This window comes from Parasteatoda tepidariorum, chromosome 9 (genome assembly GCF_982258835.1).
Source record: "Parasteatoda tepidariorum strain Cologne lab strain chromosome 9, Ptep-v5.0, whole genome shotgun sequence".
NCBI classification, from domain to species: domain Eukaryota; kingdom Metazoa; phylum Arthropoda; class Arachnida; order Araneae; family Theridiidae; genus Parasteatoda; species Parasteatoda tepidariorum.
Window position 1 is genome coordinate 41,519,674 of NC_141763.1, and position 27,162 is coordinate 41,546,835.

A 27,162-nucleotide genomic window follows, 5' to 3' on the forward strand; every position below is an offset into this window, starting at 1 on the left:
AGGAAACTTTTTATTATACATTTACCTCATTTTAAAACCGTTTGTTTGGCGCAGCATGTCCTTCTTTGGACTTTGTGCCATTAAACCCTACATTCAACCAACCAACCAGCATGCTGTCAAGCAGCTTTTGTGATTTCATTTTCCTAGCTAGACTTAAAGTTTGCTCATTACTATCTCCATTGATTTCTAGATACTCATCAGTAGCCTTTTCTACCTCTTCAATTAAATTTCTTATGCTTTGATTTGGTTTTTGAATCAATGAGTTAAATTTACTTTGTAACTCTGCATAACTTAATTTCCTGGAAAATTTATCTTTTAATAATTTAACTATGCATTCGTATTCCATGTCAACATTTGTTTTGGCCTCACTAACTACTTTCAATGCTTCTCCTGCAAGATTTAACTTTAATATCAGACTTTTTTTTTGTTGTCCCATTTTTCTAACTGAGCGATTTGCTCTAAATTATTCAGAAAAAAATTTAAATTTGCATCTTTGCTGCCATTGAAAGCTTGTTGCGAACTCGCTAAAGAATGTGAAGATTTAGCCATAATGTTTCAATTTAGATTTAAATCACAGAAATATTTACAGAAGTAATAGCTACCATTAAAATATCAATGAAAAAATATATCAACAATTAATAAATAGCATCAATTTTTGAGAATTCTACTGTTACACTGAGATATATATATATATCATAATCATCATTTCAAATATACACATAAAATACACCACTGTTTACTATATTCCCAAAAATTTTCAGTTTTCTATTCAATGAATTATTAATTTCATTCTAAATTTTGCAAACAAGAATGTTATTACTCAAAAAATATATATACAGATTAATAGGTATCACATGAAATACTTTGTCATAATACTGATATTTAGAAATATCAAAACATATGTTCAAGTTAAATTATATTTTCAAATATTAAAAACAATATTCCTTACAAGGAAATAAAGTATAAATTCACAGTAAATTTATCAATGATGTAATATGCAAAATATTTATCTGAGAGAGAGTGAGAAAATAAAACATTAAAATATCCTAGTGTAATCATCACTAGAGTAATAATATATATAAAAATTATTTTCACACATTGATTACGTTTAAATTTAGAGCCAAATATCTAGAGAATTGAAAAAAAATTAAACTAATACCAGGTTCTGACCATAAACGGCACCACATATAATACGGTGAACATATAACATGGTGGTTGCTTTATTATGGCATTGCATAATTAAATATTATCTATTTTATTTAACCATTTATATATAATACTTAATGATTAAATTTAAATATTAAAATTTAAGATCAAGACTGACTGGCCGAAAAATTAATCAGTAATCAGCACGTGTATAAAATTGAGAATAAAAGATAAATTTAAAACTCAAGCATAGAAACTGTAAAATGAGAATAAAGCTGCAATCAAAAACTACTCTTAAATTTTATGCTATAAAATCATTTATAGTGATGGTAACACGTGCTGCGAAATAAATTAAGATCATAGGGTTAGTACAAAACATTTGAAACGCTCAATTCTCTAGAATAAAAAAAAGATTTTTAGAATAAGATCAAATCAAATAACTAATCAGAACAGAAACATCAAGGAGAATAGAATCAGAATATACTTACAAAACATTTTTATTTTCTTGGCTATAATAGACAAGTACTTAAAGTACTGAAATTTTACATCAATTTTATGATTTCAAAACACGAAAATAATTTGCCATCGTAAATCCATTCTGGCAATGAAATATTAGATTGCTAAAACAGCAAAGAATTTAGAAAAAAATTTTGAGATGAGAAGAGATTCTTCCCATTCTCTAAAAAAAATTCACTCCCTAATACTGGAGCTGCACACTCTCACACTTTTCTTTTGCTAAGGGGCCGAAGCCCCCTCGCCTCACGAAGACCAACCACCAACTCTTTTTTTGTTTCAAAGCCCGCGGCAAGGATGAAAATCAGACTGATGCCAACATAAACGAAAAGTTTTTATATTTTGTCTTCGGCTTATCAGCCTTACACTTAATCGCCTCATCTTTAGCGGAATTCCAAGAGTCTCATTCCTTCATCTGATTGGCTCCGCTGCCGTTCCATTGCCCAATAAGAGATGAGTGCATCCCGAAAGATTTGCTTTCTTCAGACACTGCTTTCCATGTTGTTTTGTTTACAAACTGAAACTAGAATGTCTTTGAAAATGTGAGAAAAGATTTGTGAGTTCTTGTGCAAAAGTGTGATAATATTATTAGCAAGAGTTATTACACTAAATGTTAAATTCCTATTTAACACAGAGTATTGACGTAGAATGTCAGCAACCTTCGCTGAGTCAAAGGAAAGTGATGGCTGTAGTAACTTTGTCTCCAGTTCATCAAAACGTCGCGCTGCTAGTTTTGCGGTATCTGTCAATTCTTCTAGCAAAACCGCGAACTCATGTTGGTGCCTACTTTCGAATTCGGATAATTGACGCGTCATATGTTTCTCCCTCTTCGAGTCCCGCTTTGTCGCATTTTGTTCCATACGATGGAGCAACTTAGTCTGTTCTGCGACAGCCTCATTCCCACGCTCTTTTAATTCGTAAACGGCAGCTTCGATCCTGACGCCACTTGCCATCAATTCAGTTAGTTGGTTTTTCAAGGCTGTAAACGTCCCTAACCGCTTGTCCATTAGCTTTGTTAACTCTGAGACGACTAGTTATTGCCTAACTTCGGGGACATCATCAATTGCTTGGAGCATCTGCAACATCGACTCATCACTGCCACCCTCGACCATCTGTAAAACCATTCTCTCCTGCACTGCGGTGACACTGTCTGTCATTAGCTCCCTAAAAGTGCACACCGTCTCGCTAACATTTAGAAACAATTATCCAATGAATGTCCGCTACGGTTACAAAAATTACAAAATGGAATTCGGCAATATTTAGCTATGTGGCCTAACTTGTTACACTTAAAGCATTTTTTCTTTGAGTCTAAAGATGATTATTAACATTTCGGGTCCTGTGTGAATTTTCTTTATTTGAATGAAAGCCCTGTGCATTTAGTTGAACTTGCATATCATTTAATTTTACAATAAGCTGTTCAATTTTATCAGTGAGGCTATCTATTTTGTTATCTGGTCGTTCTCCTGCTTTAGCATGTATAGTAGCTGCTAGCTCTAGCGGTTCAATAACCTTAAAATTTTCTTCGAATGTTTGTGCATGCTTCTTAAATTCATTATAGCTGTTTAAAGCCGTTGAGGCAATTCCTCTCAGTAACTCCACCCTCAGACCCTGTTTAGCAGCTGACAACAAGAGTCGTTGTCGATAATCCTCAAATTCAGTACTATTATTATTCGGTACACAGTTGTATGATATACCTTCTAAGTGGCTGAAAAATTGCCTGGCATTTTCGCACGGCAGTTGATATGTGTGTGTAAGTTTAGTGATATTTAAAGCCATGTTTGACTTCGTCTCAAACCTATGATCCCTTAAAGAATTAACTGTTAAATCAAATTATTTCGCTTGTTTTAAATTTCGTTGTGTGTTTATAAATTCTTGTGCTTCGCCAGTGAGGCGTAAAGATAGCGCAAAAATTTTATCATTTACATCCCAGTTGCAGTATTCTGCAATGGAATTGAATTTGTCGAAAAATCTGGAAAAACTCGAATTCCCATCAAAATTAGGGATAACGGGTAAAAATTCTGAGATCGTGTGGCTTTTGACCACAGGAATAATATCAATTCTGTTTGCTGCAGTAGGATCCGAAGACGAAGTGTCTGACCGAGGTTCTGCCATTTTCGATATAAGGCTTAAGTAATAAAATTTACAAGAAATTTCCTACACCTGGAACGCGCCAAAAATTACAAAAAATTAAAATAAAATCAAAGGCTTTAATATTTGTGACTATATAAAACATAAAATAATATCCTGATTGATATTACAGGTGACGTTTATGTATTCCATTCAATAATTAACCCTATCAATTTACAACACGTGCAATCCATGTTTTCTTGTTAAAACTCAAATATCTCATGAAAATCTTAAAACATTCCTAAAACACAAAATATATAAAACAAGTTGGGATATTGTTTTTAACCCTAAACTTAAAAGTTCACGTGATTGACTAAGATTATGAGGAGTTAAGATTCTTTTCAATTCTCATAAAATGAACACAATTATACAATTAAATACAATAATCCTTAACAAGAGAGTAAAAATGAAGCATACGCAGATGTAGTGCTTCGACAATAATAACGCGCTCATATAGCAGTAATAAAAATTAATTTAATCAAGATTTAAGCAATCATTCATATATATATATATATATGAAAATATTTACCCCGACCTGCCCCAATTGAGGGCATACGGGTAAATGTTTATTAAAAACCAAGTAAAAAAACATTAAAGAACATAAAATACAAAAAATGCATAAAATACATAAGATACAAAAGTCAAATGGCAACAGCTTGTAAACTTTGCGGGCGAACAATACTCTTGAGCAAAATTAGTTATCTCAATTAGTCAGAATATTAAAGGCACAAAATTTAAAAACTAATCATAGGGCAAATTGCCTATTAAGGAAACAATCGAGTTACAAATAGTAAAATCATCAAATTAGTGTTTAAATAGTAAAAGTGGATTAAAATGGTGTGAATGACGAGGACAGTTCAAATCCTACCTAAGAAACACCATGAGATTTTTTAAAAAAAAAAAAAAAAAATTTTCTTAAAGTCACTAAAAGTCCAGTTTTAAGGATAGTCATCCCGGCTAAAATAAATAGCTTTTAATAATATATATATATATATTATTAAAAGTTATTAACAAAGTAATCACAATTAAATTTAGCATTAATAATTTTACATTACTTAAAGTTAACAACCAGCAAGTTAATTTTTTAACCGTAAGCATTAACACGTGGCCGCTGGTCAACGGCACCAATTTGATATATCTTATTTTTGAATAGAGAAAAAATATATTTAAGGAATCAAAAATGATTTTCTAAAATATTGCTTTGTGAGAATTTTCAACTTTAACTATCATAATTTACTAGATATAACATGTAGAAGTGACTTAAGTTAATTTTAAAATTACTAGCACGTTTACTATTACTGCAATAATAATCTTGATTAGCTGAAAGATAAAAGTAAATGAGACTTAAAGGATTCACATCCAACAGCATAACATAACTAATCTAGACTAAATGTTTTTATTTAAAGAACTTAATCATAAGTCAAGTTAGTTTACAATTTAACCCGCCAGGACGCGCGCCTCCCTTACGTACACAAAAGCGCGCGTGGGGTCCTTATGGACCCCACTAGCCTAAATTATAGTTAATACTTTTTTCACTGTAATATTTGAAAACAAAATGATTATAATAATAAAATTTAAGTTTTTAAAAAATTAGTAACACACGAAATCTTTAAAATACTCACAATAATCAAAGAAAATAGCATATTTATTATACGCAATACTCTATACTGTCTTTTTTCTTTTATCTTTTCTTTATTCATGAAGTTTTGACATATACTAAGTGTGGTTTCTTTGCACAAAATTTTTTCATATATTACGCATGTAGTTGATCATTTTTAACTGCTTAAAATTAAACAATTCAATACAGTGTACGCAATAAGCTAAAATATTCAAAATACACATAAATTGAAATTTTCACACTTATTGATCATTTGAGAAGGGTAATATACAAAGTTTAGCAATTGGACGTTTAAAAATTCCATTTTTAGTTTTCACTAATACTTCTCTAATTTTATTATCTTTACCAGAATACACTTCAAGAACTCGACCACGAGGCCAGTTACATACAGCCAAATTATCTTCTTTCAAAATTACCATATCATTAATTTTTACATTGTTTTTCTCAAAATACCAGTTTGTTAGATTTTGAAGTGTACTCGGATAGTTATTTGACCAAAGCTTCCAAATTTGTTGTATAACTTTTGCCATACTTTCAACCTGTTTTCAGGTACTTCAGTTAAACTTGGCTCGGCTATCGCTGTGAGGGACGACCTACTAGAAAATAGCAAGGAGTTAAAGCTTCAAAATCCTCATGGTCACATGATAAAGGGTAGAGAGGACGCGAATTGAGTATGCCCTCAATTTGGTTAAGAATGGTTAAAAATTGTTCATAAGTAAATCTAGAATTACTCCAGCCTCCCTAAGGCCCCTTTGATGTGGCGCTCTTGGTGGAATGAAACTCCACTCAACGCGTTCCTCGCACAAAAAATTACTCAAATTATTATCACCTTACTCAAAATTTCTCTAGGTCTTTTTAGCTCTAATTGCGTACCAACAAAATTGGAAGCATTGTCTGAAAAAATGCGTTCAGATTTACCTCGTCTACTAAAGAATCGCTTTAGAGCCGCGATCAAGGCTTCACTAGTTAGATCTGTAACTATTTCGATATAACATGCTTTACTTTAGTGACCATGCACACAAATACACACCTTGTTTAAAACTCATTTTCTTTGATTTGGATATTTAATCCAGAAATGTCCACAAAAATCCAATCCTACATAGTTAAAGGGAAAACTTTGAGAAACTGTCTGGGTTGGCAGTTGACCCATAATTTGTGAACAAGTAACAGGGTTAGCCTTAAAGCAATCTACACAATTATGAACTAATTTTCTACACATATTGCAACTGTTTAACGGCCAGTATTTTTGTCTAACAATAGATAACAAAGTTTGCGGACCAACATGCAATTGTCTTTTGTGGATCATTTCAAGAATTAAATTGGTCAGTCTATGATTGTTATGAAGGATAATCTGGTGTTTTTTGTCGAAACTCAAATTTCTGTGTACCAATCTGCCACCTACACGCAAGACACCTTCAGTATCTAAGAATGGTGACACACCCTTACTGGACAAGTCCTTCACTTCAAATTCCTTCACTAAAAATTTATAACAAGTTGCACTCAATAAAAACAGATTTTAACCCTTATCCTGTATTGAGTCTGCGGCATGCAGATGTAGAGTTAAATCGTCTCCGAATCGGCCACACTCGGCTGACACACTTACATTTGTTATTTGGGGAACCTCCACCCCAATGCAACACCTGTAAAGTTTTACTAACTATTCATCATATTTTAATCATCTGCCCATGTTTTAACCGTCATCGTCTAACCTTTTTTGGTGGTTCTATTTTAACTCTGCAGGATTTGTTAGGTGACTCCCATCATCCTAACATTTTTGCGTTTCTACGCGCGATTGGTCTTTTATACTGTATATAACTGTTTTATCCTTTTTATCTACTTTTACTCACTTTTGAATACCTCTGTCACGTTGTACCTAGTTTTATAAATTCCGTGTGACTTTTAATGAAGAAAATTTGTATTATACATTTACCTCATTTTAAAACCGTTTGTTTGGCGCAGCATGTCCTTCTTTGGACTTTGTGCTATTAAACCCTACATTCAATCAATCAATCCCAGTAAAATTCCACTTGTTGTACCAGCCTTAAAAGTATTGTTTGGATTGGATTTCACAGATCTTGAGGGGTCCAACTTGTTTGTATAATGGATTCCTACAATTTTCGATGAACCTGTAAAGATAATTTAAAACACATACAATTTTATGAAAATTATTATGTAAAGAAAGGATCTTGTTCAAAAGGTTATGGTCCAAAGTCAGAGTTTTTCTTTCGGAATTAAATTCTTCCGAAGAGTAGTCGTATTCATTCGTCAGCGGGGAGTTTGTTTGCTCATTGGATAACTCACCTTGTTCCAGGAATGCTGGGCCATTCCACCAAATTTTTTAATTGTGAATGTCACGAGGGCTTAACTCACGGGTAACAAGGTCGGCAGGATTAAGAGATTACGGCACTTGGGCCCAGTGACAGTTTTCTGTCAAGGTTTGAACCTTGGAAACACGATTGGCGATAAATGTCTTCTGGTGGTTCGCAGGTGTATTCAACCACGCTAAAGCAATCGTAGAATCGGTATGAAGTACAGTTTCACTAATTTCTAATCGTAAAGATGCACGCAATTTTTGCACAAGCTGGGCTAAAAGAACACAGGCACACAGTTCAAGGCGGGGAATTGAAATCACTCGAATTGGTGATATACGTGATTTGCTTGCGAGAATATTTACTTTAGCACTATGTGAAGTGAAACATTGAAGATAGACTACAGCTCCATAGGCTGCTTCAGACGCATCTGCGAATCCCTGAAGGACAATTCGTTGAAATTCGTCCGAAAGAATAAATCTATCAATTTTCACATCCTCGATGCACTTTAAAGTTGTCACAAAATCATTCCAATCCTCGCTGATTGGATCTGGCAGAACCTCATCCCAATCTAGTTTTTGCTGCCACAATCGCTGTAATAGGATTTTAGCTCTTGTCAAGACTGGTGCTAAAAAACCAAGAGGTTCGTATTATTTAGCTACCACGCTGAGAACTTCACGTTTAGTGTACGATGATTTTACTGTGGTTGACGCCTTGTAAATAAACTTATCTTCGAATGGCTTCCAGCCGATGCTCAGAGCTTTGACCGATAAGTCATTATCGATAGAAAATGAGTGTTCGACATCAGATGAAGATGAACTATTCCACAATTGATCAGAATTCAAAGACCGTTTGTGAAGTTTCATTCCGCATGACTGCAGAGAATCTCGCAATTGGAGTTGTAATTGACAGGCAGTTTCTAGATTCTGGGCTCATATAGGTACAACATCATCCATATAGGTGTAATGCAGAAGAGCTTCCGAAGAAAAAAGATATCGATATTTTTCATCTTCGGCCAGTTGTCTCAGAATTCTTATTGCAAAGAAGGGGGCATTGGACATTCCGTAAGTTACTGTTTTCAACCTGTAAACTGAAACTTCAGCATCAAGTAAAGGTTTCCACTCTGAAGGTCTCTTTGATCTGGATTTATCAAGATTTGTCTGTACATCTTTTTTATGTCCGTAGTAAAGGCATATTTGTGCCTTCTAAAACGAGAAATTGCTTCAAACACATCTTCCTTTACTTCACCCTTCATTAAAATGTCATTCAAACTCAGGCCTGTTGTAGTGGGAGATGAAGCATTGAAGACGACTCTCATCCTTGTAGTTAATTTATCAGGGCGTAATATTCCATGGTGTGGTATGTAGTAATGTGTGGGCAGCTCACTTACTTCAATCACCTTTTCCAAATGGCCCAGTTTCTCATACTCACGCAAGAAATCCAGATATAACAAAAAATACTCTGAGTCCCTAGACAAACGCTTCCACAAACAATTAAGTTGCCTCAAAGCTATGTTCTTAGACTGTCCAAGACACGACGGATCCTTACTCAAGGGCATTGCAACTACATATCTACCATTTGCATTTCTTCTATGGGTGCTTACAAAATGATCCTCACACAAAGACGCGTCTGTGTCCTTTGCAAATTCTACTTCGACATTTTCAATTTCCCAAAATCGTTTTGAAGTTTTATTCAAGTCATCGTCAAGAATCAGCCCACAATGAACATGACCAAAATCTACCTGATCAACGCCGCCACTCACGACAAAACCAAACACAGTATTTTGCAACAATTTGGAATTTTGAGCATAAAATCGTCCTGGCCTTAACAATTCGTAAAACACCTCCGCACCTAATAACATATTAATTTTCTCAGGTTTGTTGAAATTATTATCAGCTAATGACACGAACTCTGAAACACTAACATCCACATCAATTATTCTGTTTGGAATGAGATCAGTAATTTTGTCAACCACTAGCATCGTTAATTCTCTAACAAAACTCTTATCCTTATTTGCCACTAAAGTTCTAACACATTTGTTTACTACCATAGTTGCCTCATTAACACACGAAACCACGATATTTATGTTCTCCAATCTTAATTGCAACCTCTGCGCGCATGCCTTAGCACACAAACATGATTGAGACCCAACATCCAGCAAACATCTAACTTCAATCCACTCAGAAAATTTATTTTTAACATGTGCGCGAACTGTACTCAGAAGTACGTTTTTAGGTTTGTTTTTCTCAAGGCTAGTCGCTACAATTTGCGGTGTCACTTCCGAAGTTTCCTCTTTCTTCCCTGGAACGAAAGCTGGGGCATCAAATTTGAATTGAGAAGTGGAATGATTAAAATATTCACGCGGGAAATGAATCATAGTATCATGAGTTTTATAGCAAAAACAGTTTTTCTTTGGACGGCATTCACTTAACCAGTGGGGTGCGAAACAACAAAAACAAATATTATTCCCATTTAATACCTCAATTCTCTCATATACTGACATACTCTTAAATTGGGGGCAGGTAGCGAGGGGATGTATATTTCTGCACAGAACACACTTCGAATTATTAGTCTCCGCGACAAACACTTCAGATATATTTTTGTCTGTTCGCAAAGGAGAATACTTCTGAAATTTATTTTCTCCCACGCGTTAACCCGTTAAGTAAGCTTTTGGAAAGACTCTCCCTGCTAAAAACACCATCGAGTATATCGCATGTATACTTCGAGAAATCATTCACCCTGTATATGGCAAGCCTATGTTTATCTACGATGAGAGATTCCCCGATTTTGACTACGTTTTGCTCCAACTCAGCCTCTGTCTTGTGTTCTTTTCGCTGCCTATATTTTGATTTAAGTTATTTATATTTTATCCGGATATTCTCGATAGCTTCCTATTTGGCTTTCATGTCGCCAGCGAGATCCATAACCTGTCTCTTTAATAATGAATTCTCTGTATTTAGAGATTCACACTTTAAGCATTCCTTTTCAATACATCTGGGTATACTTGTGATTTTGGAAATAATATCTTTTTCACGCTTGCTCTTATTTTGGGATACCATCAACTTCAGCCTGAAAAGGAACAATAGATATTAAGTAAAAGAAAATTTAATATTAAAAAAATGATCTTAGCTAATTTAAACACTGTAACTACAAACTAAACAGGACTGTGGCAAATATGATAATTTTTATATAAACGTTAATGTTCTAGGACAATGTCTTATGTATATAGGTTTATTTACAACTGTAAGAATCAAATTAAGAGAAGTGGAAATCTTATATCCTGCGAGGTAAGTGAAGGAGAATTAAAGTTATGTTCATATCTGCAGCAGGAATCTTTAGCAGAAGAATTTAAATTATTGAAATCATGCAAACCAGTGCATGTTACTAGCAAACTGAAATTTTTGTTTCCATTTTTTGATAATTCAGCAAACGTTATCAGAGTTGGAGGGCGTCTAACAAATTCTGATTTGCCCTATGAAAGCAAACATCCCATAGTTTTGCCTGAAAATCATAAAATGTCTGAGCATATTTTATTAAATTTACATAAATCAAATTGTCACATAGGTGCACAGGCACTATTAAATTTGTCAAGACTAACAGTTTGGATAATACGTGGTAGGAATTCGGCTCAAAAAATTGTTCATGATTGTGTCATTTGCCCTGAATTTAATCCTAGATTTTTAGTTCAAAAAATGGGAGATTTGCCTAGTGTTCGATGTAAACCGACTTTTCCTTTCTTAAATACTAGTACTGATTTCGCAGGACCTTTTTCGTACAAAACAAAAATCAACGTAAAGGTCCGTTTCAAAAAATATTTATTGCTATTTTCGTATGTCTTGTAACTAAAGCTATTCACATTGAAATTGCTTCTAATCTAACTCCGACTCTTTTATTGCAACCCTAAAAAGATTCATTGCCCGTAGAGACAAATGTTCCATATTACATAGTGACAATGCCAAAACCTACTTAGGAGCAAATAGAGAAATTAAACGTTTGCATAATCTAGTTAGTAAACCAGATGAAACTCTATCAAAATTTCTTGTTTCTGAGAGAATTAATTGGAAGTTTATTCCCCCTAGAAGTGCAAATTTTTGTGGAATATGGGAAAGTGGTGTAAAATCATTTAAATTTCACTTGAAACTAACAATAGGTACTTTAACATACGAAGAATTTCTTACTATCATTAATCAAATCGAAGGTATTTTAAATTGAAGGCCTTTAATGCCACTTTCCAGTGATGCTGATGATCTGGATGTTTTAACACCAGCTCATTTTTTAATAGGAAGATATACACTACCGGTCAGAAGTTTAGACTCATATTGAATTTTTAAAAATAGACAAATAACAATTAAAAATGGCTTCTTTTAAACTGAAAATTACATTAAATTAACTTTATTTTGAGAAATGTAGGTACGCATATATCGCTGGTTCAAAATTAAAACGGCACTTCTGAAAACATAATTAGTGTTGTTTGAATGAGAAGTGAGTGCAGAAGTGTCGTTTTAATTTTGAACCAGCGATATGGTAAGAACTATAATTTTATGCATATCTTATGAATTTCGTCCAATCTTGGATTCATCGAAATATCCTCCTTTAGCCTTTATCACAGCAGCACATTTTTTTGGCTTTCTTTCTGTTAGCTTTTGTAATGTTCTAGTTCATAGGTGGGGAACCTGCGGCCTCCAAGAGGTTTTTGTGCGGCTCTTTGCCACCTAGTACGAAATGGTAGAGTTCGTTTCAAAAAACAACTATTGTTCATCAACGCCATGACAGTTGCGCCAAAAATCCAGCCAAAGACTGAAAATTCCACAATGTTTATCTAATTTACATATCTAAAAGAAACGAATAATGTTCTATGTAATATTTATTTGAAAATAAATTAAAATTACAAAATACTATTTACAAAATTTGTTGGTTTCAGATCTCCCATTTGAGTGTCACACCTTGCTTTGGCTTCTCTGACTCGCATCTCTAAACGCTTCCCTGTGGCGATCTTCAGCAAACTGTAGTTAACAGTGCGTGCTTATAACAGTTACACGGCTTATAACAGTTGTTAAAGATATTATTTGATATTCGTTTTTTTATCCATCATGTCAAATAGTAAGTGAAGAAAATTAGGTGATGAAAACAGAAAATTTAATGTAGAATGGGAGTTAGATTTTTTCTTTACTGTTGAGAAAGATAAAATGATGTGTTTGTTGTGCAATACAGTTTTAAATACTTTAAAAAAAGCGAATGCAAATAAACACTATTTGACTCATAAAGAACATAAATATTTCGCTTTAGAAGGTGAATCACGAAAAGCTGCACTTCAAAAGTTGAAAAGTGAGAAGCATCATCAGCAGGCATCTTTTAGTGTCTTTGTAAATCAAAATTCCGCTGCAGTTGCTGTTACGTATAAAATAGCACATATACTTGGAAAAGGGGGCAAACCATTTAGTGACATTGAAATAATAAAAGAATGTATTGTTGAGGCAGTGAATATGTTAGATCCAAGAAATGTCGACAAATACAAACAATTACCCCTTCCCGGTAACAACCCCGGAATTTCCGGAGCATCTCCGGAAATTCCAGTGTACTCCGGGCACTCCGCAAAGATATACATTTTACCCGGAAAATAAACCCAGTAGCTAATTTTCACATTTTTCTTAAGATGACATCACGTAATCATATTCCCCGCCCCTTTCACGTCAGCTCCTTCTCCCAATCGAGAACGGTGTTTCTTTTCCCCGCGCTCTTGTGGTATAGTGCTGACGTCACCGAACCTGCAGAGCTAGAACTGGTCGAATGACGTCACCATTACATTAAAACTGTGGTGCGAGCCTGTCGTGCTTACTTTTTTCTGCTGCCGACGCTAGGCTTAGTTGAAGTTAGTTGCTGTTTGAAGATAAGATCATGGCTTCCAAAAAACATTCACAGATGTATAGAAAAGAATATTCTGTCGAATGGCCAGTTTTTTCTCGCTCGACTAAATCTATGAATCATGTATACTGTAATATTTGCAAATGCGATTTTTCTATCGCTCATGGAGGTCGGAATGACTGTTTACGGCATGTGGAGGGATCGCGCCATCGAGCGAATGGTGCCGCTTCTTCCTCCAGTAAAAGTATTAGAGATATGTTCTCTAGTTCCTCAAAAGAGAGCCAAAGTGTCATTAAAGCAGAAACTCTCTTCACCAATTTCATAGTTCAGCATAATTTACCTCTATCTGTTGCGGACCACGTAGGCCAGTTATTCAAAAGAATGTTCCCGGACTCTAACATAGCGGCCAAATTCAAATGCGCTAGGAAAAAAACGACAGAAATCTGCAAAAGTCTTGCAGAAACTACTCAAAATAATTTGTGCTCCATAATGAGGAATGGAAAGTTTTCTCTAGCGACAGACGGGAGCAATTCGTCTGGCGATAAGCTTTTTCCTCTGGTGGTAACATTCTTTGATGATACCAACGGTAGAATTAAGACTACCCTTTTCTCTCTTCCAAAATTGGATACGGATGGTACCGGGGAAAACATTTTCATGCTCCTTGATAGTGTGTTGTCAAAAAATAGTGTTCCCTGGGAACACTGCATCGCCTTTTGTGCAGACAATGCTTCAGTTATGCTTGGACAACATAAAGGAGTGGGGTCATTTATAAAGAAAAAGAATCCTAATGTCATCATTCATGGTTGTGCTTGCCACTTAATCCATTTAGCTGCTAAACATGCTACAAAATATAGATACAATAATAGAAGAGTATACTAAAAAAATTTTCTGATTTTGACGAGCACACTCCTGCTATGAAACTGGCATTTGAACCACATTTAATAGATATATCCGAGCCTCCTGCAGAACTACAAATGGAGTTAATTGATTTAGGGGAAGATAGTATTATCAAATCTCTTTTTAACGCTAAAAAGGATCCCATAGAAATCTGGAAAAATGCTGTTGAATATCCATGCCTTCGAGAACATGCTCGCCGTTTACTTTCCTGCTTCGAAAGTACATACTGTTGCGAGACAACATTTTCTCTCATGTCAAAAATAAAAACAAATTTAAGAACGCAAATTACAGATGCACATTTAGAGGATCAATTAAAGCTGTGTGTTACGAAGCTTGATCCAAATATACAATTACTGTCAAACAAAAAACAAAGCCAAATAAATCACTAACTTAGTGAATGAAAAAATATTTTTTATTGTATTTTTTTATAATATTTTTATATTATTTTATATGTATATTATATTTAAAATTTTGTAGTATTATATTTTATTTTTTCTACATAATGCAATAAATTGTTAAATCTATAGAAAAACTATAATAATTTCACAAAAGTCACGTTCTTAGGTCGCCTCTCTTATTGCTGCCTAATTTAAATGTGGCCTCTAATGGTAAAAAGGTTCCCCACCTCTGTTCTAGTTGATATCTGGGTCCAGCAACTAAGTAAAGATTCCCAAAGCTTGTTTTGATTGGTACGTGTCATTTTTGAAACATTTCTATCGAGTTCATCCCACAATAGCTCAATAGGATTAATATCAGGGGATTGAGGGGGCCAATCCAGGTATTTCAGTACTTTTTTCTTTTCTTTTGATGCAATGTAGTTTCTACACAATTTCGATGAATGTTTTGGTTCGTTATCTTGCTGAAAAACAAATCGTTGACCAACGATTCTCTGTCCACATGGAAAAGCGTAACGCTGCAAATGTTCTGTTATAATATTTTTTCATCCATAATACCCTCTATTCTTTCAAGATCTCCAACTTTATCACCGGCAAAACATTCCCAAATCATGACTGAACTTCCACCATGATTCACAGTTGGTAGTAAACATTGATTTGTCATACGTTCACCAACTAAACGACGAACATACTGCCTGTTAAAAAGGATAACAATTTTCTTTTTCTACTTCAATGGAACAGGTATCAAATAAAAAGTTTCTTACCTTGTTCTTCTACCCGGGTCGGCACGTACCTAAATAAACTCAAAAGAGTGACCACAAACTCAATAAGAGACTCCTTCGAATGGTTAACATGTGTATATTAACAGCACTAAGCACTACAAAACCAACATGATGTCTCCAACGACAATAACATAATCAAACTAACTAAAAAATTGTTGTTCTTAGAGAGTTCTAAATCTTGTGGTGCCATCTATTGGTTCGTTTTCTAGCAAAGGAAAATGATATTCTGTTTTTAACACTCCCCTTTTTGCGTTTATTTAGGTACGTGCCGACCCGGGTAGAAGAACAAGGTAAGAAACTTTTTATTTGATACTTGTTCCATTGAAGTAGATAAAGAAAATTGTTATCCTTTTTAACATGGCATCCCAGCCGGCACTATCGGTTCGTATTTTAATAAAATAAGAACTATTATTATAAATTTGATTTATAGTGTTATAAAAATAAATGGACACTGGAACTGAAAATACTGGGAATAATAATAGCTCTAAAATGGCCACAAACATTGAGCTCCTTAAAAAGAAACGCACTACGTTAAGAACATCAGTTACTAAGCTAATTTCAAAGATAGAATCAGAAATTCAAAAAAACGAAATAACTGATGAAGAAATCGAAATTGATCTAATTATTGAACAATTAAACGATAGATTCGAGTCTCTCAAAACAGTTGATCCTGAATTAGAAAATCTGTTTAAACCAGCGGATATAGATAAAGAATTAGAAACTGCAGAAGAATACCGTGAAAAGATAGTAACGTGGAGATTTAAAGCTAATAAATATTTGCGTAATTTGAATCAAAAGAAAAAGATTCGGGAACCTCTCAATTTTCCCCAACTTATAGCTCCTAATACTAATCGCGAAGTGGAAGTAGAAACGAAACCAGAAATGCTGAATATAAAATTACCGAAGATATATTTCCCGAAAATTTCGGGAAATATAAGTGATTGGCTCACTTTCTGGAACTCTTTCGAAACATCGATACATAAGAACAAATCATTAGATGATGTCCGTAAATTTAACTATTTAAAAGCTCATCTATATGGAACAGCTTTAGAAACGATAGGAGGTTTTGCTATTTCCTCAGAAAATTATGTTAAAGCTATTGATTTGCTAGAACAGCGCTTCGGAAGAAAAGAAACATTGATAAACAATCACGTGAGTCTATTAGAAATTACCTCTTTAAAGCTTTCTGGTGATGTAAAAAATTTTCGGCAATTATTTGATAAAATACAAATCCATATAAGAAGTTTAGAATCGTTGGGTATTTCATCAGATACTTTTAGTACTTTATTATCCCCCGTAATACTTTAGTCAATCCCAAACGATTTAATATTTGAATTTAATAAAGAATTCGGAGAAAAATATTCTTTAACTGATTTGATTAATTTTTTGAATAAGCAGTTGATAGCTAAAGAAAAGACTGATTTAATGAGAGTGAAAGAAAAACAAAATTCGCCGCCGTATCCGAATATTAATCAAGTTAATTGGCGCCACCACAAAAGGGGGAAGCGGGAAGTGAAATATGATCGCGAAAGAAATCCTACTGCCAATGAATTATTTGTTTATGATTCTACTACTAAAGCAAGGTCGTGTCGTTTTGCGATGAGTTAAATTGTTCTGGTTTAAATTGCGAATATGGAAAAAGTTTATCTTTAGATAAAAGAAAATCGATTTTATTAAAAAAGGGCATTTGTTTTAGATGTCTTGGGAAAAATCATATGAGCTCAAAGTGCAGGGCAAAGGTTAAATGCTCTCATTGCAATAAAAGACGCGTTGAAATTATGTGTTTTCAGGATAATAAATATTCAAAAAATGAAAAACCAGAAATAATAGAAAATACTACACTTTCGAATAATAACTGTTCGCGGGAAGTTTATCTTCAAACTTTAATAGTATGCATTAAAGAAAATAATTTGAAACAGTTAATAAGGGTAATTATTGATCAAGGTAGTCAGAGATCGTATGTCACAAAATTTGTTGCGGGAAAAATGGATTTAAAAGGGTTCGGGAAAGAATCCGTGAATCATGGATTATTCGGTGGAATTGAACATACTGAAATGCATCAAAAATATTGTCTAAACTTATCAAATGTTGATGGAAGCTATAATTGTGAGTTAGAGGTTTTAGATGAGAAAAAGATTTGTGCTTCCTTACCCAAAATGAATGATGCATATTGTTTAAACGAATTAAAAGATCTGGGTATTTATATTAGTGATACGATTATTAATGATAGGTCCTGTTTATATGAAAGAGATTCTGGCGAGATTCATTTGCTCATTGGAGCTGACTACGCTGGAAAGATATTGACGGGAAAAGTAAAACACCTTAAGGGAGGTTTGGTTGCTGTACACACTTTGTTAGGGTGGACAGTAATGGGTAAATCTGAGGTAGAGGGAACATCTACAACTAGCTCAATGTTAGTATTGTCATTGCATGTAAATAATGCTAAAATTGAAGATCTCTGGAATTTAGATACCTTGGGTATTAAAGATAGTAGTGAAAAACGCTCTAAAACACAGACCCAAGAACTTGCTTTGAAACATTTCAGAGAAACGGTTAGTAGAGACAGTACGGGCAGATATACGGTTAATTTACCCTGGTTAGATGGTCATCCTCCTTTACCCAATAATAAAGAGTTGACTTATAAAAGACTAAAATACACAGTTAAATCAGCGAATCGGTTAAATGATTATCAAGATGTTTTTAACCAATGGGAAAAAGAAGGTATAATAGAGCAAGTTAATGAGGGTAATGATTATTCTAAAAGCTTTGGAATACATTAATTGCCACATAGGGCAATTTTTAAAGATAATTCAACCACTAAAGTACGTCCTGTTTTTGACGGATCAGCTAAAACCAAAAACTCCGTATTGATAAGTGAATGCATAGAAAAGGCCCCAAATCTCATAGAAATTATCCCAGCTGTATTAAATAGGTTTAGATGGGGAAAGATCGGAGTAATATCCGATGTCAAACAGGCATTTTTACAAATATCTCCTAACGAATCTGATAGGAATTGTTTACGATTCATGTGGTTGAAAGACGGAGATCCTCAAAAGATAATTACATATAGACATTGTAGAGTAGTATTCGGAATATCATGTAGCCCCTTCTTACTTGCGGCTGTTCTGAATCATGTATTAGATCAGGTTGAAGAGCCATTGAAAAGTCTTGCAGTGAAGATCAATGTATGTTGATAATTGCATTGTATGTATGTTGATAATTGCATTGCAAGTGTAGACTCAGTTTCAGAATTGGAACATTTTAGATTTGAATCTCAGAGAATTCTGAAAGCTGCTAAATTTGATTTACGTGGCTGGGAAAATAACTACCTACTTGAGATGAACGAAATAGTGCAATATAATTCCAACTGTGAAAAGGAAGTGTCAGTATTAGGCCTAAAATGGGACAAACAAAATGACACTTTATCCTGTGAGCTGGTTAAAGAAGAAAACAATAGTGAACCAGTTACCAAGAGAAAAATCCTATCTATGGCACACCAGCTGTTCGATCCTATAGGGTTCACTTGTCCTATAACGTTGATCCCGAAACTTCTTCTACAAGAATGCTGGAAGATTGGAATTTCTTGGGAATCAAAATTGCCCGACGAAATAATTAAAAGATTCGAAAAATGGAAAGAAGAATTAAAAGAATTGAGCAACTTCAAAATTCCTCGTAAACTTTCAAGCTTAAATCTTTCTAAATCAAGCTTAACACTTCACACCTTTTGTGACGCTTCCATGGTGGCACATGCGACTTGCATCTTTTTGAGGGCAGAAAGGGATGGAAAAGTTACTTGCCAACTTATTCAAGCAAGATCTAGAGTAGCCCCATTGAAAAAAGTGTCGATACCAAGATTAGAATTACTTGCATGTAACATTGGAGCTAGATTGGCTGATACAGTAAAAAAGGATTTAAGATTGGAAGATATTGAAACATTTTTTTGGAGCGACTCCATGGACGCTCTTTATTGGATAAGGAAAGAAGGCCCTTGGACGATTTTCGTATCCAATCGAGTTGACGAAATTAGAAGACTTTCAAAAGCTAGTGACTGGAAGTTTGTTCCGGGAACCCAAAATCCAGCGGATTTGCCTTCAAGAGGTTGCACAGTTAAAACCCTATTAAAGAGACAATGGCACGAAGAAACATCTTGGTTTAAAGAATCAAGAGAAAACTGGCCTAATTTTGATCTAGTTCCTGATGAAAAAATAGTGTATGCCGAGAAGAAGAAAATCATTGTATCATCTTTAAATATGAAAGATGACGAATTTTACAACAACATATCATCCTACAAGAAAATGATCAGAATTACAGGCTGGATATATAGATTTTTTGAAAATTCTAGAGCAAGCAGTAAGAAAACAGGAAAATTATCTGTAGAAGAGCTTATTAAAGCTGAACTCAAAATCTTGAAAAAGGTTCAAGAAGGCTCATTCCAAGGCGAAAAATTGAAGAGTCTGAAACTCCTGTCGATATTTACAGACGCTGATGGACTTGTGAGAATTAAAACAAAAATCATAATGCGAGAAGACAATGAAAACTTTAAAGTTTCAATTATTTTACCATCTGATCATCATGTTGTTAAGAGCCTTATTTTACACAAACACCAAGAACTTGGACATCCTGGAGTACAATCTTTAATGGTAGCTCTAAGAGAAGATTATTGGATATTAAAAGCTAGAAGAACTGTAAAAAGGATAACAATTTTCTTTATCTACTTCAATGGAACAGTTATCAAATAAAAAGTTTCTTACCTTGTTCTTCTACCCGGGTCGGCACGTACCTAAATAAACTCAAAAGAGTGACCACAAACGCAATAAGAGACTCCTTCGAATGGTTAACATGTGTATATTAACAGCACTAAGCACTACAAAACCAACATGATGTCTCCAACGACAATAACATAATCAAACTAACTAAAAAATTGTTGTTCTTAGAGAGTTCTAAATGTCGTGGCGCCATCTATTGGTTCGTTTTCTAGCAAAGGAAAATGATATTCTGTTTTTAACACTGCCTTCGTTTGCTTCCAAACAATTCAAATTTTGATTCCTCCGTAAACAAAACCTTTGACCACTGTTCTAAAGACCAGGTAACATGTTTTTTAGCCCATTGCAGTCGCTTTACTTTATTTTGTTTTTTCAATTTCAGAATTTTTGTTCACTATTCAAAAGAATGTCCGATTCGCCAAAACCCTCAATTTCCCAAAATTTTTGCAAAGTTTCTTCCAATTGTTTGTTTTGAGTCATTAAACCACAGTACTGTAACTCAGAAGAGTTGCCAACACCACTAGCCACGTAACCAAACTGCGTTTCCTGTAACAGTAAATTATGCTAAGCGCTTCGAATTTTGTTTTCTTTTAATAAATCTAAGAAACATTCAGCTCTTAATAACAAATCAATTTCCCCTGGGACATTAAAGTTAGTGTCAGCTAAAGAAATATTTATAGGTAAATCAGCTTCCTCGATGCAAATTGGCATAGCTGGAGTTATTTCCGTCTTTTTTTTTTTTTTTTTTTTGGAACAATTAAAAAGTCAAGTTCCCTAATAAAATCACTTTCCTTATTTGTAATTGTTGACCTAATTTTATATTCCAGAGTAGTAGTGATTCCATTAAGTCCGGAAATAGGAGCACAAACTTTTGTTTTCTTTAAAGCCAGTTGTTGTGAAAATTTATTAGATACGGCATTATTTTGACTACAACTATCGAGTAATGCCCGTCCTTCAATTAATTCACCATTTCTTGCTTTTATTTTAATCATAGCAGTAGCCAAAACCACAGATTTATTAGAGGTCATAAAGCAATTCGAAAGATGTTTAGATATATGAAGAGAGGTCTCCCTTCCCCCCTCAACAGTTTCAGTTTGCGGTTTTTCATTCAAGCGCGTGGGAAAAGGCGCCGATAATTCATTATTAATTGGAGTAAATAATTCCCCTCGATGAAGCAAGCTATGATGCGATTTCGATTTGTATATATTACAAACATATTGCGACTTACAATGTGATGTAAAATGTTTACCAGAAAAACACCTTAAACATAGTCTATTACGTTTAACAACAGAAAGTCTTTCACTAAAATTCATATCAATAAATTTGGTACATTTAAAAAGTGGGTGCAGCTAATTACAAACAACGCACTTTTTATCATTATTATTATTCAAGTTAAGGAGAAATGATTTTGGTTTTGCTTCGCTTTACTGTTTTGATTTATAGAACACATTTTTAACTATACTTTCTAATGCCTGGCTTCTTTTTTCAAGAAATGCCATTAAATTATCGAAATTTGGAATTTCAGCCGTTGTACCGTGAGTAAAAATTTTGGTACAATTAGTTAGAGATTAGGCCGAAAACAACTAAAAAACATAAAGATCGTATAGTTTTAACAAAATTAACATTAGTACACAAAAGAAAAGAAAAAAAAATAATAATAAATTTACCTAAATTTGCCAAAAGGTTCGAGCCAAAAAAAAAGATTTATTTATAAAAAAAAATCACTTACCTAAAGCTTTAGAATACACATGCTGAAAAGAAAATACTACCCCCCCCCTCTTCATTACCTAAAACATGTTTAAATACAATGGAAAAAAGGAAAACCAATATTTTATCAAAAAGTGACTCAAAGCATTAAGAAAGAATAAAGACATTTATTGTTGATTGAAATTGCATGGTAAATAAAATTTAGGCTGACATATTATAAGTATAAATTTCTTTTAGAGATGATTAAATGCAAATGGTTGGCCATTGGTAATTACACAATAAGGTGACTTTATAATTTAGTTAAATATGAGATGGAAATTAATTGTTCATAGTTCATGTTAACTGAATTTCCATGGAATATTAAAAGCGAAATCAATCATACCACGTGCCTCCTGGCACGGACAGGATGGTATTTCAGGTTGGTTACACGGTCTTGGGCGACGTTATTCCCACACATGGCGAATTACACATACTGTGCCCACATGGCACGCTATCAATCGGCTTCCACATAGCTTTTCTATCCACACGTGAAGACCCGACAACGAAGAGAGCTCCGACGTACAGTTGTTTAGCAATCAGGCAAGGGGAATTTTTAGCCCCCATTCCTTTTTATACATATTTCAACAAAAACACCAATGCCAACACTTCGTAACTATCAAAGAGAAATAATTTTCGAAAAATAATATCATTGTTATAACCATAATCAAAAAATAAAAATAGCTTGCATATTGGTGAAAAATCTCATTAATTTAACAAAGCTTAAAAAAAATTAATAGAAATAAATTAAATCAGCAGAAAAAAAAAACTTAAACTGAATAAACTGAAAGTAATTCATTATTGATGCTGCCACCTGTCTGCTCAAAAAGAAACTAACCGAACAAATGTTTTTTAAAAAAAAAAAAAACTTGTTCACTATTATTCAAAGAAACAGTTTAATAACTTTTTCTTTTTAAAAATTTATTTGTCTAAAATTTAAATTAAATTAAATACCTAAAATAAAACTGAACTCTTACAAGTAAAAATAATAAAGTTTACCAAAAATAAAAGAAATTTAAAAAGTTGAAGGTAAATAAAACATGTAGAATTTTTGAATTCTACACTGTATTTTTAGAAAGTTCGAACTGCTTTCTCGATTCTCTATCAAGTTTTTCAAATATTACTGTTATTCTATATTCTCTGCTTTAAAATAATGCAGTAGTTTGACCTAGAGACCGACTTTTAACATAGTGCCTGGCGCAGTATAGCCATTTCTGACTCTTGTGCCAATAAAATCCAACTAAACAGCTGTATCATCAGTTATGGCAGTTTCTTGATGAGTCAGATGCGCATTAAGCGAACCTCTTTTTCGATTTAACGCTATTAGTGTAGCCATTTTAAACTATTATTTTGCTGATTCAACGAACGAAATTTCGAAATTCCGGCTCAAGGGCCGAAATGTACTGTTCATAAACTAATAGGTCGCTGGTTTTTGTAAACAAATAACAAGTTTATTATTACGAAACAATTAAAAAAATCCAAAATGAAACATTGAACACACGAGAGGTTCGAATGCTTCGAAAGACAAACTACTACTACATTTACAATTTCCTTTTAACTAGAAGACGTTGCTCGCTACAACATAAGAAGCTCAAACAACATCATTAATTGACAGTTTTGTACACTCATGTCCATAAATTAAGAATAATGAAGTTCAGGCACAAAAAGAGACAGAAGCCTAACAAATTTGACTCTTTTGTAAAATCTACGTATTAAACAAAAGGTAAAGAGCAAAAAAGATGCTATATGTTTGACATAATTAATGAAAATTGCGATTTTTACTCACTGGAGCAAATTTCAAAAAAGAACCTATTTACAAAAAACAGTATAACATGGTTAGTATGATAGTTAATACGGAGTATGTCTCCCGGACGATGCAATACAGGCCGTACAACGCCTAGGCATGCTGAGTATCAAATTAGCAATCTCATCTTGGGGAATATTACACCACTCATCAAGTAATGCCATCCGGTAGACAGGTGGTAGGGGGTTGACGGGCTGCAATTCGTCGGCCAAGCATATCCCACACATGCTCTATTGGATTCAAGTCCGGTGAGTATGCTGGCCTATCCATACGGGTGATATCCTCCGATTGAAGGCATTCGTCTACAATGTTTGCACGGTGGGGACGGGCGTTGTCGTCCATAAACAGAAATTCAGCACCCATGGCGCCCCGAAACAAACGTACATGTTGTTCCAGAATGACATCCCTATAGATGTGGCCTGTCATCGTTACACTCTGAACATGCAGGTCAGTTCTGGAACAAAAAATAATTCCTCCCCAAACGAGTCATCCTGCACCACCGTAACGGTGTCGTTCAATGGTGTTGTCTTGGTGGTAACGGGTACCTGGCGCTCTCCATATGAAAGTCCGGCGAGAATCAGACTGCAAACTAAACCTGGACTCGTCGGAAAACATCACACAAGACCACTGTTGCATACAGCATATATTTAATATTGTATTAAAATATTTAGGTCAATTTTTTAGGAAATAGTTAAGAAACTTTTATGAATGAAATTAAGCAATATTAAAAATTTACAAAAAAAAGCACAGGTATCGTAGATCTAAATAGAAATTTTGAGTGAAAATAAGCACATAAAAAGGTAATTTTACAACATTTACATAGCTGAATTGTAATAAAAACTGGTGCAGAAAATAAATAGTAAATCATTTAAAAAAATTTTTAACAAAATTCAAAATTTGGTTTAATATATTTTAAATGAATAAATCATTAGCACAAGTCTCTTATTGATACATGTAAATTGCAACAAAAAAAAAAGTTATTTAAGACCACTGAATTTTGAGGAAAGGAATGTGTTTTAACGACAAAAATTAATAAGTAAAATCAATAAAATGATAGATCAATTTAGAATTGTTAAGTAAACAATGATTTCTGTTAAATAAAAAGAATTAAAAGTTGCTAATAGTTTGCTCCATGCTTTTTAGCATGTCTAATATTTTTTTGAATGCGCTCAGAAAGAGTATGTTGTCTTTTGATTCTAATGGGCCTGCCTTGCTGAATACGGCTGCTTGTTCTGGAGGCCCCAAAACGTCTTCTTGTAATTGAGGTTGGCTGCACTCTAATTTTTTTAACTCTGATGCTCTTATGCGCTTGCAAAGAACAGGCCATTCTTGTCAATGCCATACCAACATCAGACTTAGGAGTATCTCTGAAACATTTAGAAAATTTTTTTACCGTTGGCTTACTTATGTCCTGATCTAGCAATAATTTAAATTGTTCCAGTAATTCTTGTTTTTCTTCTACTGATGCAAAATGTTGAAATGTATCAGTAGAGGTAACTGCTGATGTTTGATGTTCACTTATGTCCTCTATTTGATTTGCAATAACTTTACAATCTTTTTCTTTTATATTGACATAGAAACTAGGAGGAGGACATCCCCCCTTCCAAAGCTAAACCATGCCTCTCCGATGAATTTAAAATCGGGGATGTAGGAATAGATGTCCCGAGGTTTTTCTGCAGGTAAAACTGATGCTTACAAAAAGAGCCAGTTCTACCACTAATGCAGCTACACATTCCTATTTCTGTGTTTACATCATATTTTTTATTATTATCTGTGGCACTTGGTACCACAAACACATTCTCACTTATTTGTTTGCACTGTTCAAAAGTAATGTCAATGTTTTTCACAAGTTTTGAATAGAGCATAATCCTTCTTCCATTGTCAAACTCTAAAAGCTTCAGCATTAGATAGTTTTCCCACACAGAAACAATGAAATCTATAAGAGCTACGCTGTTATAAGCTTTAGTGCGATTGAAGTATAACATCTTTTAAAATTCTAATTCATGCCTCCTCAAAGTTATTTGTGTGGTGCCCTCTGATTAAAAAATTTTGTCGATCCACTTTTGTCCACTCTGTTTTTCGTTGAAAAAAATTTTCAAAGCAAGCAAGTTGAAGATTTTCTTCAGAATTAGCGTACATGACCTGAGATTGTTATAAAAGAAAAATTTAAATTAAATTAGATTATATGAGTGGCAACAGATTAAGTATCTTGTAATATAAAACTTTTTTAAACAAAATGTTGCCAACAATGTATCAATTTCAACTAACAAAAATTAATTATGACCTTTGTGAAAATAGTATGGACATAGTATACATAAGAACCCCAATAAAGACACAAAGGATAAAAGTTAAGTCAGAAACTGTGTAAGAGTTGCAAATATATATAACTTATAAATCATAAAATAAATTAAAAATATAGATAAAACTGGGAAAAACATACAAAGATTTTCAAAAAAGAAAAGAAAAAATAATTAAGAAGCCTATATTAAAAATATGCTTTCAAATTAACTAAATCCTGAAAAATGATATCCGATTAATGTGAAAAGGGTTAATTATTTTTCAAATAAAATAATTTGTTCACTGCAAAAAATATCTAAAATGATTTATTTAATATTTTTTTAAAAATTTTTCATTCCTACCTCTTGAAATAACTTCATGAAGACAGGCTTCAATTTTAAATCGATAGTTTTGCAACAGTGCAACCATCTCCATTCTGCCTGGGCAACATGGAAATGACAAAGAAGTTGCACAGATTGTTTATAAAATTACTGACATATTTTAATCATCAATAACAAAAATAAGATTTGAGAAAATGATGATCCATTTGCTTCATTTATTGTAATTACAAAAGTGATTTTTTTTTCCCTCCCAAAATACATTGTGTTCAAACGATATAGTTTCAAATCTTGCCGCTAGATGACAACTGTAGTTGAAATATACATAACAAGACTTTAAATTTAACTTACTTTTATCTGTATTTAACTTACTTTTTTCTTATTAAACAAAGAAAATTCCTCGACTTTTCTGGACATATTTTTAAAATATTCTAGCCTAATATCGCAGTATGTATCGACAGTACCATAGTCAAAATATACAGTGAACCGCAGAAAATCAACGTTATACTTTATGTGGTAAATTTTATTTCAATAAAAAATTATGACAGCACAATACAAAAAAATAATAATGAAGACAGATGAAAGGAA

The 27,162-nt window shown here is 33.6% G+C and overlaps 3 protein-coding genes across 3 annotated transcripts; 1 reads left to right on the plus strand and 2 right to left on the minus strand.

The window, feature by feature from the left end:
- Positions 1 to 7,802: 7,802 nt before the first annotated feature.
- Positions 7,803 to 8,579, minus strand: LOC107453089 (uncharacterized). The gene is made up of 2 exons (XM_087151374.1): positions 8,415 to 8,579; positions 7,803 to 8,306 (listed from the first exon to the last, which is right to left on the minus strand). The coding sequence occupies exons 1-2, from the start codon at positions 8,577 to 8,579 to the stop codon at positions 7,803 to 7,805; spliced, it is 669 nt and encodes a 222-aa protein (XP_087007500.1).
- Positions 8,580 to 8,791: 212 nt separating this feature from the next.
- Positions 8,792 to 10,090, minus strand: LOC107453090 (uncharacterized). The gene has a single exon (XM_016069772.3). It carries the CDS (start codon positions 10,088 to 10,090, stop codon positions 8,792 to 8,794), a length of 1,299 nt encoding a protein of 432 aa, XP_015925258.3.
- A 9,296-nt stretch (positions 10,091 to 19,386) lies between these two features.
- On the plus strand, positions 19,387 to 20,388 carry LOC147804010 (uncharacterized). The gene has a single exon (XM_087151375.1). It carries the CDS (start codon positions 19,387 to 19,389, stop codon positions 20,386 to 20,388), a length of 1,002 nt encoding a protein of 333 aa, XP_087007501.1.
- The last annotated feature ends 6,774 nt before the right edge of the window (positions 20,389 to 27,162 follow it).

Coding starts and splice junctions, on each gene's coding strand:
- LOC107453089 (XM_087151374.1), bottom strand. CDS start 8,579: ATGAAACTTCACAAACGGTCTTTGAATTCTGATCAATTGTGGAATAGT. Junction 8,307..8,414: donor TTTACAAGGCGTCAACCACA/GTAAAATCATCG, acceptor ATCCTATTACAG/CGATTGTGGCAGCAAAAACT.
- LOC107453090 (XM_016069772.3), bottom strand. CDS start 10,090: ATGATTCATTTCCCGCGTGAATATTTTAATCATTCCACTTCTCAATTC.
- LOC147804010 (XM_087151375.1), top strand. CDS start 19,387: ATGGTGGCACATGCGACTTGCATCTTTTTGAGGGCAGAAAGGGATGGA.